Raw genomic sequence first — 17,731 nt, 5'->3', positions numbered from 1 at the left:
CTATGTACAAAGGCCTCATGTATTAGCAAATTCAGCAATTCCAGGGGACCTATTCCCCTGTCAAGGTTACACAGCAAACCTGCCTGAACTGGAATAATAAGCAAATCTCAGTCCTTTTGCCCCAGCAGGATCCGTGGGATGTGCTGCTGCTCACAGTTGGGTGAGGTCAGAGCACCAAGGAACAAACCAGATTTTTTCTGGGTGGACAGTTCAGGGAGTGATGTTTGAACCAGGAGATACAGAGCTAGGGATGTGCATTTTTAAGCCAAAGCTAATGGTTCCATTGAAGCAGCAGCAGAGCCACCCCATCCAAGCAGTGGCAGCATTCAGTAGCATTTGCAGGGTTTCTCAGTGGTGAATGCTCCCCACCCTCCATGCAGGAGGACTCTCAAGAAGGGGTCTCCTCTCAGTGCTCCAAAGGCTGTTACAGCCCAAGAGCACATCCTCCTCTCAGAAAAGACCCTCCTTCCGGAGAGAGGGTCACCAACTCTCCTTCCTGTGCTCCATGAGAATATGCAGGCACAGCCATACTCCATCCTGGATGTACCAAGGGATGTTGGTGTGGGAGCTTCCAAGGGCTTCAGTGCCCAACCTCCCATGGCAGGCCAAGGGGTAGAATTGGCTAAGCTGAAATCATCTGGGAGAGCAACTTTTTCATAGGCAGATAGTGATAGGACAAGGGGGAATGGCTTTGAAACAAAAGAAGTGAGACTGAAAATAGATATTGGGAATAAATCCTTGTCTGTGAGAGTGATGAGACACTGGCACAGGTTGCCCAGAGAAGCTGTAGATGCCCCTGGATCCCTGGGAGTGTTCCAGGCCAGTTTGGATGGGGCTTGGAGCAATCTGGTCTAGTGGAAGGTGTCCCTGCCCATGGCAGAGGGTTGGATTGAGATGAGCTTTAATGTCCCTTCCAACCCAAACCTCTCTGTGATACGAGCTGTGCTCTGCATGAGCCACATCAGGGTGGAATGGTCAGAGAACAACTTCAGTCATGCTTAGCAAAGACTGAAATGTGCCTCAAAGTCGTTCTTGAAATCCCATTTCCCAGCAGGACTCACTCATGCTGTGAGCAGACACTTATGCAATTGGTGCTCTTGGCCTCACAACATTGGCTGATAGAAAAAAATTGCTAAAAGTGAAATGCAAACTGAGGTGTTTCTTGAAGAGTCATTGGCTTAGACAGCAAACTGCAGCAGTGGTTTTACCTGAGGCAAGCTTAGGAGGGCTCATTATGTAGTTGTATGTTAACTAATGAAGTGGCAACTTCTATGAAATTCACTGTAATCCCTTAAAATAATACATGACACAGACAGCAATGCAGACAACTATGGAATTTTGAGCAAAGCAGGAATTTTGATATTCAAGGACACCCTGGTCTTACTGTTCCAGTAACAGTACCAGCTACTCTTGGCATTGCAGGAGCAGCAATATCTGACTGATAATGCACTGGTTCAAGATAAACTTCCATAATTTTCCATAGATTTCAGCCCCCTGGGATATTTGAGAAATTTTTGCTTCTGAGTTTGAAATGTTTTGATGCAAGCCTTCACAAGAAGCCAAACCTTTCAGAAAGGCAACATTTTCTGGGTAACATTTCCCTGAATCCTGGGGTGCAAACATGACAGAGAACTCTCCCCACCACCAAGCAGGTCTTGCAGAAGTCTCTCATTGCTCAGTTTGGATCAACAGGAAAAGTGCACAGGCAAATAACTCTGAAAAAAGCACAGGAAGTGCACCAAGTGATGAGGTTAAAAAAAATAAAAAAGAAAAAGAAAAAATAGAGAAAAATAACATTTTACCCACATTTTTTAAAATATCACAGTTTATGAAAAGACTGGGCTACCAGAGGCTGGAGAAAAGCAAGGTGTGTCCACAATGTGGAACCTACCTTTTCCTGGATGGAGACTGACCATGGCCAAACTCAAGGGAACTGTGTGCCCACTCCAGCAGGTGCTACACCTCCATGGCAGGGGAACACTGACATGGCCCATTGGTGCACACTGATGTCAACTCATTTCACTGCAGAAAGCAGCAAAGGCAATAGGACTCACAGCTTGCTGTGGATTTTGATAGCTCACAAATATCAGCCCAGAGCTCCCAGACCTGGCCAGTCCTGCTGAGCCTGGCAGCCTGAGGAGGAGGAGGAAGGGAGGAATTTGAGCTGAAATCAAAGCCAGACATCCCCAAAGAACAAAGCCGTGGCTCCGGATGCGCGAACGCCAGGGGAATCTTTGGGCAGACAGGTGCCTGGCACACAGGGACAGACAGGGAATTTTGTCAGCCAAATGTCTCCTGTACCCCTTCCCCTGGGAGGAAAGAAGAGTTGCCAGCAGAGCTGGCCAAAAAACAAAGCAAACAAGGCATGGATCTCTGGAGAGTCAAATAATCCCCATGCAGCAGAGTCAAGTTCAAGGAACAAAACCTCTCTGGCCCCTGGGGAGCTCAGCTGGTGCTCATCTTCCCTAAACCCAAAACCAACCCTCCCAAATCTCCTGGCACCACCATGGGAAAGCAGCCTTGGTTGCCCTCCTCTGTCAGAGGACACACACACAGAGCTGGGTGCTGAGCTCTGCCCAGGACTGTGCTCCCTTCTCTATCCAAGGACCTGCTGTCATTCCCTGCCCTGCACAGTGGGCTGAGGGCACCTCCCTCTCATGCCCTCACTGCCTCATCATTCACATCTCATATGAAAAGGGAGCTGAAAGACCTCCCCAAATCCAAGCACCCAACCCCCTGAGCCAGCACTGAGCACCATGAGGTTTTTCACAACAACATATTGAATACACCTTGGCTGTGCTCTTGTATGTCCCAGGTCCACTCTGCAATCATGAGAAGTAAAAGGATTTTTTGTTTTTAAATTCTGGTTGCTGGTGCAACCTGAAATCAGACAGTCTCTATATGATGATCAGGCATGGATAATTCTTTTCATTCCTACTGAAGGGGTGAAAATTGGTGATGTGGCACAGTTCTCCTGCTTACCCTGGGACTCTGGATTCAGATTTTGGAACTGACAAGTGATCATAAAAGAAAACTAACCATAAAAACCAACAACTGTATCAAGCAGACATTTGAATTCTGAAGGAGATAATATATTCGGTCCAAGGAAAGGTGAAAATTATTCTGAATATCTTCAGAAAGAAAAAATATATTATTGAGACAAGGCAGACACAAGAACTAACATGAACCCAGTCACTGTTGGTCACTTCCCCAAATCTCCAGGGGCAGGGAGCAGATGCCCAGGGCAGATGAAGGCCTGCTGCAGGGCTGGGGCTGTTCTGGGCTTTTCCCACCATGATGGTGCTGGGGGATAGGGCAATATTCCCTACCTCAAAAGCTTTGTTTTGGTGAGTTTGTCCAGCATAACCAAAGAAGCACAATCCAAGGGAAACAGTGCAATCCTCAAGAACAGCTTGGATAACTGAGTGTGTCACCAAAGTGCCAGCCAGGAGCAGAGAGCTCTATTGGCACCTGATGAGCCCAGTCCCAACCAAGGGATGGATTTGGTGTGGCCTGGGGTCACCCTCTGGGCATCCCTGGGAATGAGCTGTGCTCCCAGCCCCAGGTGTTTTCTCCTGCTGGGGACTCTCCCCAGCAAGAGATGGCACTGCAGAGCCCTTGCCCTCAGCATGGGGACATTTGTGCTCCTGATCCCTGCATCCTGCTGTCCCTGAACATTTGTGCCCTTCACATCCTTGGGATGGTGATCCCCCCAGCACTGAGACAAGCTATAAATATTCCTCCCAACCTTTCCCCATCACTCAATCCCCTGGCACCCCAGCAGTGGCCACAGGCTCTGTGGAGCAGCCCAGAGCCCCAGGCTGGCGTGGGGGCACCAGCTGCCTCCCCCTCCCTGCGGGATGCCCGCGGATGCTCGAAGCCCCAGGGGTGACGGGACATCCCACAGGCTCTCCCAGAGGCACCGGCAGATTAGCAGCTCTATTTTTCAAGCTGATCCTCTCCCACCCCCTCCAGCTTCATTCAGCTTCCCAAGGATTTAAGAGAACTTGGCAGGACAGGCAGGATCTAAATATAAACCCCGGTGGCCATTTCGTCAAACCAACCCCGATGAGCAAATGGCCTCAGTACCTGGAATGCGGGTTCATGGAAGTGACAGGTCAGCAAAGCAGCTGCCTCCTTCCTCCCAGCACAATGGGGATAGCAGAGATGCCATCAGCACGAGTTTTTTCCTACCCTGCTGTGCACTAAAAAAAATATTCTTGGAACATTATGGAGCAGGGGAGTAAAAATAGATATGCAGGTTCAGCACATGGCTCTCTTCACTCCTTGCGATTCCACCTTGTTTTGCAGAGAATAAAAGGAAAAACAGTTGTGCCACCCTGTGAAACTCTGCTTGCTCAGCAGCTCCTGACAATGGCACTTGCTGCTTTCCAGGCTTGTTTTAGAAATCCTTCCAGCAACCTGGAAGATGAGCCTTTAACCAGCCCAGCCTGGGTGGGGAAGGTCAAAAACTTGCTGCAACATCCTCAGGTGAAACTCAGTTTTTCTTGTCACTGTTGGCAGCAACAAATGGAAAAGGAAGTTGGAAGCAAGGTTTGCTTTGCTCCAAGATCTCCTCTTAGAGAGCCATCCCTGAGCCCCACACATCCCCACACCAAGGCTGGGTGGGAGCAGCTCCCACAGCTGCCAACGTTTTCTTGGCTCAGTGAAGCTCATTAGAGACCAAACCAGCTGGAGCTGCTGGGGTGCATCAAAAGCCCTGTGGCTGCTCTGCCCATGCACTGTGCCCATCACAGAGAGCTGTGATGGCCAGCTTTGTCTGGTCCCCAGAGAAGTGACAGTGGTTAAATAATCCCAGTGTTAATGCTGGTGGAGTCATTTCAGGGATGCAGCCCAGGAGGGGCCACGCTGGAGCTCAGAGTGTCTCCCACCCACTGAGCCACCCCCTGTGGCTTTTTCAGATCCTTGGGGACAGGGGAGTGTATTTATGGCCAGCTCAGAAGGGGATGAGTGACAGGCTGTGACCTCAGGCTCTTCTCTGGTTTCCTTGAAGGAAGAGGACGAGGCTCCAGGATGGGTCACCACAATGGGACCAGTGTGGGGGGTGAGGGCAAACCAGGCGAGGATCACAGGGAGGCACAGGCAGCTGATTCACAGTGGGGCTGGTGTCCCTTCCCAGCCCACAGAGCCCCTGCACAGCAGGGATGGTGCCACTTTGAATGGACACTTTGCTTTCACCTTGGCAAAACACCACAATTTCAAGAGACAACCCAACAATTCCTTCCTCACCTTGCTCCCTCCTCACCTTCCTCCTTCCCTGGGGAATGGAAAGGCTGGGGAATTTTTTTGCCTTGGTGATCTTTAGCCTTGGCTTCCCTGCAGCTGCAGCACCCTAGAGCAGCTCTGTGGCAGCTCCAGAACCAGCTTGGCTGTGTCAGAGCCCAGCCTGGCCAGCAGCCCCTCTTCAGGGCCTGGATCCTGAAGATTCCAGCAATCACTGAAAGCCCCTGGTATCTGAGCTCCTGAACACTTTCTGACCTACAGGATGCCACCAGGAAAGGGGACTGACCCTTACCTGCTCATGCCTTTTATCATCACTCTAAGCCCCTGGGCTGGAACAGGACAACAAAGAACTCCTAAATTCACCACATTACCAACAAAACCTCATTTTTTTATGCAGGTAACATCCACTAGACCCTGCTTTTTTCAGCTTTTTCTGTGAAGCACATTCCCTCTGCAGCATAGAAAGGGACTTCAATCCTTAGTATCCCAAGAGGTCATTTAACAGCAAGCTTGAGGGAGTGGAGAGATGACAAGGAATTTTAATAGAAGGCAAAGTAAGCTCTTTATAAGTCACTTCCAAATTGATTTATATAGCCAAGGCTGCTCCGCTATGCTTTCACAGTGGAAAAGTCCCTTAAGGAAACACCTTCAAAAGACTGATCCCACTCTCCTTGAAGCCAGGAGAGACAAATCATGCAAGTCAAAACTGGGGCTAAAATGTGTGCAAAATCCACAAAACACTCAAAATGACCATTCAGTAGATTGTTCCACAGCCCCCTGAATTCCAGATGCTGGAGCCTAATGGATAATGCTGAGCTATCAAAACATGAATGTACGTGGCGTTTCTTTATTCTCAGCATTACAACTTAATTTCTCAGCATTAACGTTCATTTCAAAGCAAGGAATTTTGCTTGGCCTCTCCTGGGACCCCTAAAACCCTGGTGTTTGTATTCCACCCCTGCAGCAGGAGCATGGGGTGGCAGGGAAGTGCTAAAGCCAAATGTTTCCCCTTTGCAGAGCACTGGAGAATGTGCGGCGACACCTCTGCTCAAAGGGAACGGCTTTGTTTGGATAAGCCATGGCAAACACGAGGCACAGGCCCTGTAGGAATGGCTTTAGGGGCTGGAAGAAGGTGGAATATTAACTTTCAGTATTTGTGGGTGGGAAAAAAATAAATCTGTCCATGGTTTCCATGCAGTTTCAGCCTGAGGCTTTGCATCCCCTGGGGAAATGTCATTCCTTGGCTGGCGACCCACCAAACTGAAGTGTCAGATTAAGGAATGGCAAGACAGACATCTTTGGCTACCCAGGCCAGGACAATGGCTCTCCACCATCATCAGAGCAATCTCCCCTTGGAAAAGGACCAGATGAATGTTCCTGTTGCTCAGATGATTCCAGAGTGCACAACTTGTAAACAGCAACAGAAACTCTGCCAGCAAATAGCAAAGGAAAACTCTACCATTTCAACAGCAATGTTTGAGCTGGGTGCAGCAGTGAGACTGATGAGCACCTTGTGTCCCTTGAGACATGGGCTCAAAAGGGCAGTGAAGGCCATAGCCCCCTGCTGACCTGGGCAGAGGGAAGGACTGTGGCAGTGGTGAATCTCAAATCCTTCCTGGTGACCTCAGCTCTGCCTGTCTGAGCAAAGCCACCTTCACACAGATCTTCATCTGCACCTTTCACCCACATGGGATTTCACCAAATCTCCCTGCACCTCTGTAAGTGCTGAAGAACTTGGTCAGCACCTGATCAGTGAGCTAGAGTGGAAATTCCCCTGCAGCCCTACCCAAGGCTCAGTGAGGAGCCTCCTATGACCACACAACAAGCAGCAATTGAAATGCCCCAAGAAGAGGAGGTTGGTGTTATTCCAGAAGTTTGCCCCAATGCCATGCACACATGGGTCAGCAGGGATCCCCTTGGCACAGCTTCTGCCCAGGCTGTCTCTGTACCCATCAACAAGCAGCTGATTCTGCTCACTGCTTGGGCCCAAAGGATCAAATATTGATTATTATATTTGGAGAAAGAGAAGTATTGTAGCAGTGTGAACTGAGAAGTGAATAAACCCCAGGCATTCACTCATCTTTCCCTTCATTGGGGATGGAAGTTGTTCATCAAAACAGGAGTACAAGTGAGTCCCATGAGCCATCCCAGGGCCAGACCTGTAGGAAGCTATAAAACAGAGGCTCTTTAACCCCTTCCTACAGGAGATTCACAGCCATGAGCTGCACAAACCCAGCTGGGGAAATGCTGCACTAAAGCCTCACTTTCAGCCCAAAGCACAGAGAAACAGCCAAGTGTGACCAGAGGTGAGAAAAAGGCCTGAGATTCTCAAGGCTTTCAACTCCAGCCCAACAGGTTCTGTGCTGTCAAAACCACATCCCAAATATTTTCTCCATCCCTGCATGTAAATCCTACTATCAAGTGGAGCTAGGTGGGAGGGCAGAGAGAAGGGGCTCCCAGGAATCCTGTCTCACTTCGGTCTGTGGAGTGGTGAGATGGGCTCCTGAAAGGCAACAGACTGGAACAGCCCTGAGCCTCCAGGGCTCGTTAACTCTGCTTGGCCACATCTGTGATTTGCTACATGATGCATGGAGCAGGAATTTCCACCCTGTCTCCAGAAAAGTAATCCTGCACCCCAGGCTGATCAGCCACTGCACCAACCTCCCTGTTCATCAGAGATACCTGGTACAGTTAAATCTGAAATGTCAATCAGGTGGGGAAGGCATTAATGGCAGCAATGTAAAGGCTCAGTGCAAACCTTCCCAAGATGAACTGTCCTGACCTTGGCCGGGCTGACAATGAAAGTGTGACATCATGTGCAAACGAGCTCTAAATGCAAACCAGGTGCTGGGAGCTGCCTGGCGTGGTGCAGCTGCAGCACAAAGCCCTGACGTGTGAGCAGGGATCCTGGGGGCAGCAGAAAGGCTGAACACAGACAGGACACACTCAGCAACCAACAGCCAGTGCAGCACAGGACAGAATTCTGCACTGCACTGAAAATGCTGGGATTTGTGCTCTTTGGTGCCAGTTCCACTTGAGGCAAACACCGTTAAGTAAACAGAGTTGCTGACAGTCATGCCCACGTGTGTGAATTTTCCTACAGCTCTGGAATCAAGCTGGCAGCACAATGATGAGGCTTTTTCCCATGTTTGCTTACAGCCAGGACTCCCTTGGACCTTGCAAAGTGCTTGGAGCTGCACCCACAGGACACAGCTATTGGAGAGCACTGTGACTGACAGCTAAAAAGTACATCCATGCTCCAGAGCCCTCCTGGCCAGTTCTGCTGCTACCCCCTAAGAAAATGGCCAGTTCCCCATCACTGACCCTCACCCTGCTGAACAAGAAGGCCCCAAAGGGTCTCCATGAGCAGTTTTTCACACATTATTCACCACCAGGCTCACTGTTTCCCCAGCTCCCAGAGGCAGTGCTGGCACAGAGCTCTGAGATAAATTCTGCTGGCTTGTGTTTATGGGGGGACTGGAGAAGCACAGAAGAGGCAGGTTTGCTGTCCATGAACCAATACCTGGAGGACAGTAACTGCAGTTCTCATTTTTTGCATCCTGGTGTTCTGGAGAGCACAGTCCCAAGAGCAAAATCCATCACTGGGAGCAGACTGGCCTGGGAGAGGCAGTTGGGAACATCACAAATATCACCTGTACAACAGAGAGAGGATCACACACAACTGTGTAGAATGTAAACTGTTCTTTATTTTTTGCTGGTCATTTTTTGGAACATGCCCTGGCTGTTCCACAGTGACCCTGAGGCAAGGAGAACTCAAAACAGAAAATCTGTTTTACAACACACAGGTTTGACATGAGCTGGGCAATTTTTACATCCAGATCATTATTAATTTCTTTGGGGAATTCCATGTTCCACATGAAATGTGGCTGGATGAACACTACTGAAGCACACAAATACCAAGACCACCACCACCACAAACTGCAGAAATTACCCAGCACTTGTATAATACTGAAAATTCTCTCCCACTGGCAGTAAGAGTAAACATGTCCAAAGGTTTCTTTGTATGGAGAGCAGCTACAGTGAATGGTTTCAACATCAAATTCAACTGGAAAACAACGATTTCAGGTTAAGTGTTAAATTAAACCTAACTAGGAAAGGAGTTCTACAAAAATCCTAGTTTTGAGCACTGTTGTTTGGCAGTCTCCTTCCTGCCAAGCTGGTTACAAAAAAGTCTTCACACCCAGCTTACCACAGTCCAGCTGAAACTTGAGCAGCCTCCAAATGGAAAAGGAATGGAAATAGGAGAAAAAGAGAAAATAAATCAAAGTCAACCAATTAATTTTCATCTCTCACATTGTTCTTCCTGCTCAACTGGGGAAAGGGAACCTTTCCAACTGAGTTCAAAAATGCTGTGGGTCCCCTCCTCCATTCCTGTCAAGTCTGCAGTGAAGAAGGTTGGAAAATGCTGATGACAGGCAATAAAGTAAAATCACTGAAATTCATAAATCTGGAAATTTGGAAGCAAAAATATCTGTATGCAAGAATAATGAAGAAAATATTTGTCAGCATTTAAATGAACTGAGAGTTCCAGACTGGAGGTCTCTTCTGCTCAAAAACTTCATGGAAGTGCACAATGCATAAAAACCCTTGAGAGACACAATGCACAGCACTGCTGTGGGAGATGAGAAGGATAAATTACTCTGGTTTTTCATTGTGGACACCACTCATACCTTCTAAATTTGGGAACAGAAATTATTTTTCTGCCCCTCTCTCCCTCCCTCCATATTTTAAGTTATGAACTCAGAAACTCAGAAGTAGCAGCATTTCTAGTTCTTTTTCAGATGAAAGGTAACAGGCAGTCTGTAAACCCCTGTGCTCTCCTTTCTGCACCACAGCCAAAATGTAATCATAGAGCTCAGCAGAGCTGTGAATTGCTTCCATTCATCCTCATCAAGTATTAACTTCATACACTGGAATTCATCATTCCAAAGCCTACCTATCAGGACAGTCAGTCAATAGCCAGGCTAGTCAGGATAATACCCAAGGATTACAAACAATACTTCAGTGATTTCTGCAGCACTACAGGAATCCACTGTAAAATTAACACTGTATTTCAGGTATTTTCTCAGTCACATTTTAAAGATGATACACACAAACCAAACTGCCTGAGGGCAACAAAGCATTACAGTGCATGGTAAGACTCAGCTTTTTCAGGGAGAGAAGGGAAGAGCAAAAGCTTAGCAAAGCTTTGCCAACTTTCTGTCCCCTCACAGATATTCTAAGTATTCAGACATTGGTTAGAATTTAAAATAAAAGTGCCTCCAGTAATGACCTACCAGTACTACTCAACAGTATGCTACAAGAGCAGATAATAAATGAGAAACAATTTCCATAAATTTTCTAATAAATGCACTTCCTAAATTCTAGTGTCTGACAAAAATCCCTGAGTTAATTCTCATCAATGTAAGGTCTCCTGTTTTCCAAAGAAGTTTTGGTTCAGGCAGCAAATCACTTCCTGATGTACAACTGACTCAGGGTACACTCTTACAAGGTATATATTTAGTTTTCTACAGCAGTGACAGAGATTCCATGAGCATCCTGCAGTGTAACAAAAGCCAGTGAGACTCGGCTATCAGAGGGCAGCCACAGGCAGGAAGGCAGCTACACCTGGTTAGCAGGAGTTTAAATTGGAAAAATAAAGGCAAGTTCACTTTTCAGGCAGATAATGTCACATCTTGTGTTTACGTTGGTTTCAGGCTGCCAGGAGCCACTGCCAGTGCCACAGGAGGAGCTGGGAACTCCTGGCCAAGAGTGGATGTGCTGTTTCTGGTACTGCCAAACTATTACACAGCTCACCTGGAGTCAAGAAACCTTTGCTAGAAACTTTGTTATAAAAATAACTGCAGTCTTTTCCAGGGATCTTTTTCTTTGGGATCCTACCAAAATTTCTGAGTTAGTTCCCTGGCCTCACCACATGTGTACATTTCTAAATTAAACTCCTAGGTAGAAGGGTACTTGTAAGCAAAAAGGATTTTTGAAGCAGTACTGACCTGCACCACCTGGGTGCCTTCAGGCCATCCATCAAAAATTAAAAGTAACTTTGAGACTCTGAGAGAGGAAAGTGATCTGTTGGCATGAGAAATCCCAGTCTGTCAGCTCAGGAATAGAGAAGGTGATGCCAACTTTGCTATTTGTTGTTCCTCCCCAGGAGAGTATCAAGCACATTGAATCAGCCTTTGCTTCCTTATGGCATGAAATCTCTAAAGAGATAAGGCCACTTCAGGGCCATCAGAACCCACCAGATAACAAATGCTGAAAACCTCACCATGGTCTCAGCCACTGCTTTCAATCTGCTAAAATGAGGAACTTTCCTTGTGGGTACCCAATACCATTTCCAACAAAGCCCAGCTGGTGTTGAAAATTGCATTTACATTCAGGGTTCTCAAAATAAGGAATTATACAAATAAAACACTATGTGGAAGTTCATAGGATTCTGAGGTAAAATTAGGGTTCCATAAAAGCAAAATTTCCCTTTGTGTTCAAGAGGCAGATTTTCATCTTTTAAGCCCAAATCTTCTCTGACACACAAAAGAACATAAAATATAGAAACACTTCAGTTCAAACCTGAAATATTTGCAGAAATGGGAATAAAAGAGAAAAAGAGAATAGTCTTTCACCTGGAGGAATACTGAGGTACTTTGAGTACTACTCAAAAGTAGATATTAATTGAAAAATGTCCATTATTATCTGCAAAATGAAAACACCAAAACGAAATGCTACTAAAGGCTATTTTGTTTGATGGGCAAAGCCTGCTAATTTAAAAGTTATATCAGGATGATTCAAGTCTGCAGACATAGAAAAACTGTATTTTCAAAAACTAGTAAAAAATATTCTCATGGCATGCCCATTAAACTGAGCTAAGGCAGTTGGTCTATGGATCCATCTTAGGATAAATTAGGGTAAACCCTTGGAATCAACAAGTTTTTAATGTGAACTGGCTGAAATTTTGGAAATTAGTCAAGCAATAGAAGTCTTTCAAGGATTAGGACAATGTGCATGTATCATGTTATGCACAAAAAGACTGATGTAATGTCTATTCACCTTGTTGTCGTGAAAGGACAAGTTATTTCAAGTTTCTGTTTTGTTCACCATGTGCCCCAAACCATTTCTGCATCGCAGAAATTCTCCAGACCTTTTTACCTGTCATTACTACATCATCAAGAACTCATATTTCAGAATGGCAAAGACAAATTGTCCAGTAACTGAAGAGAGTGACCCCAGATTAAAGGAGGACACTCAGTAATGGAGCTGAAAAGAGCATTCCTTCTTCTCTTGGCAGCTTTGGTCAGTGCTCCTTTGGGATGTCCAGCACTCACTGCAGCAGTGCTGGCACCTCTCTGCTTCTTGCTGTCCTCAAGCTCAGTTCAGACAGTGTCAATAGGCTGTTATTGATTGACCCAACTGAAAATTATTAGCACCAAACTGAGAAGGCCAACACAAATGCCAAAAATGACCAAGGCACATGCCTGTGAAGAAAGAAAAGCAAAAATCAATGTTTTGCTGAAAGAAGCATTTTACATGTCCAAGATTTAGGAAAATCCACAAGAACAGGTACAAATAGTGTCTTTTAAAATAATCTGTAATGTTTCCAATCACTCAGTCTTCAAACACAAAGTATCTGCTAAACCAAGCCTGGGATAGTTTCACTGAGAACTCCTGGAGCACTCTGGTTTCCCTGCTCACACTATCCAGCTGCATACAAAATAATTTGCTCTTTACAACTCTAAACAAGTTGAGAAACTGATTCGTATTTTACTCAAAATAAAATTAAAATTACAATGGATTTTTTTACATTTTTGAATAGCCAGATGATTATAAAACCACAGTTCAAGAGACTCCAGCTTGCTGATTTATAACAAGCCCCTAAAACTGCTGGAACTAGTCATGACTTTAGATGGTCAGAGGGCATCATTACTAGATTTTCTTTCAGATTCCCTGTTTTGTCAGTACAAGAGCAGCCCCATGAATCATGAATGGCAGAAACACGATGAACAAACAGTTTGTCAGCATTTGGCCACTGCCATGAAGTTGCTCTGCTGAGCAGTGGTTAAAATGAAGACAGAGTGCAAAAAGCAGGCTCCTGCACAAATTCCAACGCAGAACTTAACCTATTACAACAAAAGAGAAACCACAAAGAGGAGGGGAAAAAAACAAAAAGGAGGAGAACAAAAAAAAAATGTTTTTGCAAAGTCTTTTATAGAAAACAAGCACAAAAACTGTTTCACTTAAATGCAGTTCAGCTTTGTCCCAACTGCCCAGACAACAGAGCAGCAGGTAAAAACTGAGCAGAAACTGGATTAAAAGTCAAAATCTGAAAACTCTAGGGAAAAACACATACTCAGATCAATGGTCCAGTACATGGACACACTGCTTGCCAAAAAACTCTGGTGAAGAAATAGTTTCAGAAAGATCAGAGCTACTGGGAAGGGTGAAAGAAAATGCTCAGAGATTTTGTGAGCTGCAATGAAAACAAGAGCTTTGCCCCTCGGATTGTGTGCTCCACTGTGTATTAAAATGCATTTACAATGAGCCTGTTTAAATATTATTAGTGCAGATGAAAAAACAGAAAACATACCCCAAGTTTCTGTGGTGATATAAAGTCCTCTCTGTTAAGTTTAAGATAAAATAGTCCAGGATATACAAAAAGCAAACATGTCGATGTGGTTGAACCTTTAAAAAACACAAAGTAAGATTTTGTTTAGAGAAGACTGAAGTACATTGCAGAATCATACACTGAATTTCTTGAAGTTAAAATAAAAACCAAGAAAACCAACAACTTACCAACTACTCCAAATACATTTTTAATGTCTGGCACATACATTGCAAACAGAACAACAACTGCATTCAGCGTTAAGGTGACAAGGATATGGCAAATCCACGACTCAGGAAGATGAGAGAAAAATACCATCAACACAGCTTTCCTTGCCTACACAACACAAAGACAAACATTGTGTGGGTAAATACATACACACACACACATATTTTTTGATCTTATCTCAATTTCATAACTTTAAGAATTACATCATTCCAGATGTGAAAGAACATTTAAAAAATCGAAATGCCAGAAGCTTAGTAATGGTTTGATGTTTTGTCTCTCTGTAGTGTAGAATGTAATTTATTACTGTATTAAAGTAAGATTTATCACATGGTCATTAGTCTTAAGAAATTACTGGCCCTTCCCTTTTTAGGAGGGACAAAAGAAGGCCTGGGGGATAGTGCTTTGTTTATTTGAAAATGCCTGGTAGCAAATGTCAGCATGCTGCCAACAGATACACAATCTATACAGTGCTCCATACACAGAGTACTGCCTGCACAATTGTTTTTGGTCATAAATGGATGAATTTTCAATTCTACCACAGTATTGATAAGCTAGACTAGAGTTTTTGGGGTTTTTTTGGTGAAATAGGTCTATATGTGTTTTTAATTTACAATTAAATTGAATTTCAAGTATAAGTGTGTTTGTGTGTGGGTGCGTGCATGCAGAAAGGAAAAACCAAGTCAGCAAAACCCAATTTAAGAGAAAAAAAAAATCAAACTAAATAAACTTTAGAAGTTCTGAATTCTCTAAATTAAAAACAATGCTGTGGGCTAGTTTTAATCTGAAATCTGTCTCAAGAGCACAAATTAGCTTAGTGGTTAGTTGTTATTTTGGATCTTTCATGGAACATATGCAAATATGTGGTCTTTGATCAAGCACTTGACAAGTGAATAAGATACACAAGACTAGATGTGACTCAAGAATTGCAGTCTGCAAAGCATTAGTGACCAGTGCTCCCTGCCAGCCCCAGAGCTCTCAGGAATACTCACAGGGAAATGGATTAGAGGGACTGTCAGGAGCACAGCAAACAGGATGGCTGCTCTCACAGTCATCATGAGGGTATCGTGGGGCAGGTACCTGGAGTAACCCTGCAGCAGCTCAGAGTCCACTTTGTCTGAAAACAAGATAAATTATTGCTTTGTTAATCACTGGAGAGCAAGGCAGATTAAGGTGACATTCAAATAGATCCATCTGCTTCTGGGGTACAGATAAATTCAGGTATTACTGATACACTAGGATGCCAAATCTTCAGGGAAATGAAAAACTTCAGGAGGCAAGGCCAGGCAGAGCCTCTGCTAAAGCAAAGATACCTGAAGAAAAAACACAAATGTGAAGGAGACAGCATTACAAAAAAAGAGAAAATTGAACAGCAAAAGTCAGAGCACTGAGAGTGGTCTGCTACCCTGATTTTTATTATTAATCTTAACTCTGCTTTTTTGGACTTCAGAATGGACTGAAATTTTCAAAGTCTGGTCACCCTGTGAAGTTTCAAATTCACAGAAAACAGAAGAAACCATCTGAACCACAGAGAGATGAAACATGCCTCATTTCAAAGAGGGAACTCTTCTTTTGTTTCCAATTTAAAATAAAATGTTTTACATTTTCTCAGACTGGTGTTTTAGGAACAGGGAACAGACTTTCTCTGTTTAAAGAAGTAAGTTAATTAAACAAGACAAGCAAAAAGTGAAAAGGAGAAGAAGCTTGCAAGGGGAAAAAAACCAAACCAAACAAACAAAACAACTTTCTTAAAGACATCCACTCTTGATTCCAGCATTTCAGGCTCCTGAGTCTTAGAGTTACTGAAAGAAATTAAGCCTGCAGAAAACCAAAAGCATTCCCAGTGAAACAGATTGAAAGACTACAGTCAAGACAGGGTCTGGTCCCAAAGAAATCATGGCAGTAAAGGTAACAGCAACTGGGATGGCTTCCAGGATTATTTTTTTTCTCTTTTTTTTCCCCCTTCTTATTAAGATTTCATCTGGACAGATGATTACCCTGCACTGCCTACTGAACCTCTCTGAGTTGCACTTAAATTTATATTCTCCAACAAACCTCATGGAGACAGTCAGGAAACAGCAATAGTGGCCAATAGGCTATTCAGGGCCTTCAAGATTCCCCACATAATTTTTCTAAGGTTTCTGGATATCTAGGGAATATCCTCAGACACGGGGGTGTAAAGTCCCTAAAAATCTGGAATTATTAGATGCTGAAAGCATCTTGGTGCTTTGTCAGACACTATGTCATCCCCACGATCAAGAATTATAAAACACTTGAAAGCTGAGGAAATCCTCATCAGAATTTCCATCTTACTGCCTTGCAGCCTCCTGTCAGAATTTTTATTCATTCCCATCAATGAAGATTAGCATGTGATCATCTCATAATAAGAGTTTGCAGAAGACATCAGAAGGATCCTCATGGATGACTTTATGTGACAGCATTGGTATGAAACTACAGCAGAATCAGCAAGTAGATGAAATTCAATAAACCAGTTGTGTTATCACTGCTGTATCAAACAGACCCTCACCTGCTTCTGCCAGGGCTGTGATGGACTTAAAAAGGCCACTGTGTAAATAAGGGGTCTGAAATCTTTCTGTGTATCTGAGAAGTACAAGAATGCCAGACAGAAGTCATCTATGTTTAAACTCTACTAAAAATCTGTACCCAGAAGTATTTAGATGTCCAAATGAAAATGCCTGTAGAACTCTGTAGGGTAAGTGTGATACCCCACCCATTCTTCTGATTGCTAACAAAAAGGTAAAGTTACTTCATCAAATGTCAACAACATTGCTAAGAAATGTGCACTTCTTGGTTCAGTTCATGTATCAAACAGACACATTTCTGGCTCAGGAACTGCATGCAAGACTAGAAGCATGTGCTGGAAAAGCCAGCTCAAGCTTTTGAATTTTTAAAATCAGAGGGTTCAAGTGTACTAATGCCTGAAGCATTCCAGGCAGAAGACATTTATCATTTATCCTTAACCTTTGTTCTAAGGAATACTTGAAGAATACACTTACCATAAAATGTCAGGTACCCAAAGAGAGCAGACATGAAGTAAATTAGGAAACTCAGACCAATTCCTGTGACAGTTACATTCTGCATTCTCCTTTTGGATGGACTAAAATGGAAAAAGAAAAGGATATCAGTGTTGTTTTATCTGTATTGAGGATGATTAAACACAGCACAATCTATACAGTACCTTGCCTTTCATAAGGAAGTATTGGCCTAATTTAAGGCCTCTGAGTATTTGCTGAAGTCTGTGCTGTCACTGATATTTAGGGGGTTTAAAAGTATTTTTAATCCGGTAATTAAAAGGGCACTTCTCAAGCAGACAATGAACACTGTCCCCATCTTGTATGGAATTTAAACATCACAGTGTCTCTTTTAAATGAAAATTGGGATTCACAATTGGGTTTATTATCGATTTAGGTTGATACCAATTCAGACCCAGGAACAGAATCTGTATCAAAAACCCTCACTGGATGAGATATGGCCAAATGCAGATTCAGTAGCAGCCATAAAAATTGACAATTAAAGTACCTTAGGAAATGACTTTTTTTTCCTCTGATTGTAAATATCCTGACACTGATGATGGAATATTTGTTACTTTTCTCTCCTCTTAGAGAGAAAAAGCCAGTACAGACAAACTGA

General features: G+C 44.1%; 1 protein-coding gene across 1 annotated transcript in view; it reads right to left on the bottom strand.

Annotated features, from left to right (window-relative positions):
* Positions 1 to 8,931: 8,931 nt before the first annotated feature.
* Positions 8,932 to 17,731, bottom strand: part of SLC38A6 (solute carrier family 38 member 6) — a 37,111-nt gene continuing 28,311 nt past the window's right edge. The window contains exons 12-16 of the mRNA XM_033062359.1: positions 17,098 to 17,198; positions 15,073 to 15,197; positions 14,047 to 14,191; positions 13,841 to 13,935; positions 8,932 to 12,731 (exon numbers count right to left, since the gene is read on the bottom strand). Coding sequence (XP_032918250.1) covers positions 12,651 to 12,731; positions 13,841 to 13,935; positions 14,047 to 14,191; positions 15,073 to 15,197; positions 17,098 to 17,198 — 547 coding nt within the window. The 3' untranslated portion in view covers positions 8,932 to 12,650. The remainder of the gene's footprint in view (positions 12,732 to 13,840; positions 13,936 to 14,046; positions 14,192 to 15,072; positions 15,198 to 17,097; positions 17,199 to 17,731) is intronic.

The sequence above is a fragment of the Catharus ustulatus genome, chromosome 6 (genome assembly GCF_009819885.2).
Source record: "Catharus ustulatus isolate bCatUst1 chromosome 6, bCatUst1.pri.v2, whole genome shotgun sequence".
NCBI classification, from domain to species: Eukaryota; Metazoa; Chordata; class Aves; order Passeriformes; family Turdidae; genus Catharus; species Catharus ustulatus.
Note: the sequence above shows the minus strand (reverse complement) of the source record. Positions and strands in the feature narration are given on the sequence as shown.